This window comes from Diaphorina citri, unplaced genomic scaffold (assembly GCF_000475195.1).
Source record: "Diaphorina citri unplaced genomic scaffold, Diaci psyllid genome assembly version 1.1 scaffold6006, whole genome shotgun sequence".
NCBI lineage: Eukaryota > Metazoa > Arthropoda > Insecta > Hemiptera > Psyllidae > Diaphorina > Diaphorina citri.
This window is the reverse complement of record NW_007383382.1, coordinates 1-3,126: the sequence shown is the minus strand read 5'-3', so window position 1 is coordinate 3,126 and position 3,126 is coordinate 1. Positions and strand designations below refer to the sequence as shown.

Below are 3,126 nucleotides of genomic sequence, written 5' to 3'. Positions count from 1 at the left end.
ATACTATCCATAGCCAGCCTAGTTCGAATATACTATCCATAGCCAGCCTAGTTCGAATATACTATCCATAGCCAGCCTAGTTCGAATATACTATCCATAGCCAGCCTAGTTCGAATATACTATCCATAGCCAGCCTAGTTCGAATATACTATCCATAGCCAGCCTAGTTCGAATATACTATCCATAGCCAGCCTAGTTCGAATATACTATCCAAGTATCCATAGCCAGCCTAGTTTGCTTCTAGAGTCTCATGTTGGGGTTTACCAACTCGGGATTGAGATGAAACGAGGATTTCCCTATACTTAATGCCCAGGTCAACCTCGTAATTAACTCAATCCTGAGACAATTCACGGTGGTAAAACTCGACCTTAGAAATTAGCGCGCCTGCCTTTACTTGTAAAAGTAATAGGTTTCGAGTTTGATTCTTGCCCGGGGTGAACTTTATCCTAAAACTTTCTTCAAAATTCAACCCTAAATTCAATGGACACTTTGATGTGTACCCAAATATGCAGGTACCTAATGTAGTTTCACTTACCTCCAATGAGCATAGTACAGATGCTGAATATCTTCTCTGCACTCGTATTGGCTGATACGTTACCAAAGCCTACACTGGTGAGACTAGAACAGGTGAAGTATAAGGCTGTGATGTAGGATTCGCGATGAGAGATCTCCGATACATTCACCTTCAGTCTTTCGGCTAACGTGTGTATCCAACCTAAGTACATGGAATGGGGGAGTGGATGGATTAGGCATTGGGAAGACGAATAGAGGAAGTAAAATTATTTACCTATTTTATGTTTTTATGACATTAAACTTTAGGAAGACGAATAGAGGAAGTGAAATTATTTAACCTATTTTATGTTTTTATGACATTAAACATGGAAAAAACGAGATTTGAGGCATTACCCAGCTAATCCATTACTGAATTTAGAATTTACTGACATTATACTGTCCTAAAGCTGTGTCTAGTAGACAGTCACTGTCTAATACACATAGTAGATGGCCGTCGCTCGACTCGATCGATGGTGGATCGACGAGGCGAATCTATGTTGTCGAGGTCGTCATCGATCGAGTTGACGGCCGTCTACTAGTGTAGACACAGGTTTATAAGCTTGAGGACATACATGAACTATGAACCTATATCACATACATAGTTGGATGCCTTTTGGCTTTGTGTATGAAAAAGGTAAAATGGAGGAACATGATACTGCCCAGCCCGAAAATTGCTCCGTCAGTAAAAAAAAGGAGCCAAGAATGGAGGAACATGATACTGCCCAGCCCGAAAATTGCTCCGTCAGTAAAAAAAAAGGAGCCAAGTAAAAATGAAGGGGAAAAAGACCCCAAAAAACCACCCCGTCCCAAAGTTTTGCCTTTGCCGAGAAATGAATGGCTCATCCCTAAAGGGTATTCTGCTAAAAATAATAAGGTACTCACCCAGATCCCAGTCTTGTCGATACCGATTCCGCTCATAGTCAGCTATGACAAACCAGAGGCACGCCAACCAATGAGCAACCAGAGTGAAACTCAACATGAGTAGCGTCAGAATAAGTGCCGAGTATTGTGAGTAGCGGTCCATCTTCTGTAACAACCTGGCTAGACGCAGCAGACGAGTCAACTTGAGTAGGTGTATGTGCCCCGTGCCTGGCTCCTGGGAAACGAGGCGCATTATACGGTCAGGGGAATGAAGATCAATTAGTGCTGTGATGTCCACACATAGACGACAGCCGTCTTTCAATGTCGACTGAACCGTCCACAGTGCCTCGACAACCTCGTTCACCTCGTCGATCGACAGCCGTCCACTACCTATGTGTGGACACAACTCTATTGTATACCAACTTGGATTTGGTTAACAAAACACCGAAATTCTGACTTGACCGGATCAGGTTAGGTAAGTCATAGGGTATCTAGGTACATAATGTAGATACATACATACTTACCTATAACTCATATAGGTAGGTAGGTTAGACGCAAGAATCATCAGAAAAGTCTGTTCCTATCGGGATCTTGAACCCGGAACCTCGGAATCAAAAGATATAAACTTTGAAAAAAAAAAAAAAAAAAAAAAAAAAAAAAAAAACGTCTAAAACGTCAGGTTGGGTAGGTAGGTGCACAGGTAGGTACTTTGCTAGCGCAACACCGCGCTCCGCCGTTGCCAATCCAGGGTATCGAACCCAGTACCTCCTACTGTTGGGACTTACATCATAACTGTACACATCAGATGCATAGAGTAGATCAAATGGGAGGGCTGCCAGTAGATCCACTATGAACCAAGACTTGAGATAGTTGACAGCAATGCTTTTAGAACTTGATACCACCTCGCCCTTCTTGCTCACATAGGTAGTACGGAAGTTGAGAGCAATGTCTGAAATAGAGGAGAGAAATCATTTTTTTCCGGAAAAAATCGTGCCGTGTGTAGTGGGAGAACACTCTCATTAAAAAATTACATTGCCTTCAGGATATTCGGGAAAAAATCGGATGAAACTCACATTAAGTGGGAGCGGGCTGTTAGAAGGAAGGTGAGATTTGATAGAGGGAACTGTAACTGCTGAGGTATTATTTTCCCAAAAGCGAAGATAGAAGGAAGACAGGACAGGAGAAAGCCAGCCGTTCCGATAAAAAATCTTATCTGTTTAGGAGAAAGTTCGTCTCGTGTGGGAATCGAAACCGCGACCTAAGGCTTACAGGGCAGGCATGCTACCCTACAAGCTAACTAGGCTGGCTTGACAACAATTTTACTTTTATTAGACTCGATTGGTCTGTGTCGTAACATGCCTATCCTGTAAAGGGATGTCCATCATCAGATTATGGGCAATTGCAAGCTGCTGGTTTTTCACGGCCCCACTTTTATATAGGTACCTAAGCTAGTCTGGGTGAGGTTAATGCGAAGAGGCGGGTAACTTGTCGTCAAATGGAGGGTAACATACCGTCACTAAAAAGCTAAAGCCACGTTTGAATTCCTATCAAACAAAAAGAAGGTTTATCGGTAATACTTAGGTAGTTGCGAGCTTGCGAGGTACCTAAACCACAACATTACAGGTTACAGGTAGTTAGGTAGCTCCGCATCCGCAATCCGCATAGCTGAAAACCGAATTTCCTTTGAAATTTCAAACACCCGCCACTCAAGTA

General features: G+C 42.8%; 1 protein-coding gene across 1 annotated transcript; it reads right to left on the bottom strand.

The window, feature by feature from the left end:
* Positions 1 to 535: 535 nt before the first annotated feature.
* On the bottom strand, positions 536 to 2,362 carry LOC103521813 (potassium voltage-gated channel subfamily H member 4-like; the record flags this gene model as incomplete). The annotated part of the gene is made up of 3 exons (XM_008486921.1): positions 536 to 715; positions 1,435 to 1,648; positions 2,199 to 2,362. Coding segments are annotated over 3 exons (558 nt in total), but the record flags the coding sequence as incomplete, so codon positions are not given.
* Between the last annotated feature and the right edge of the window lie 764 nt (positions 2,363 to 3,126).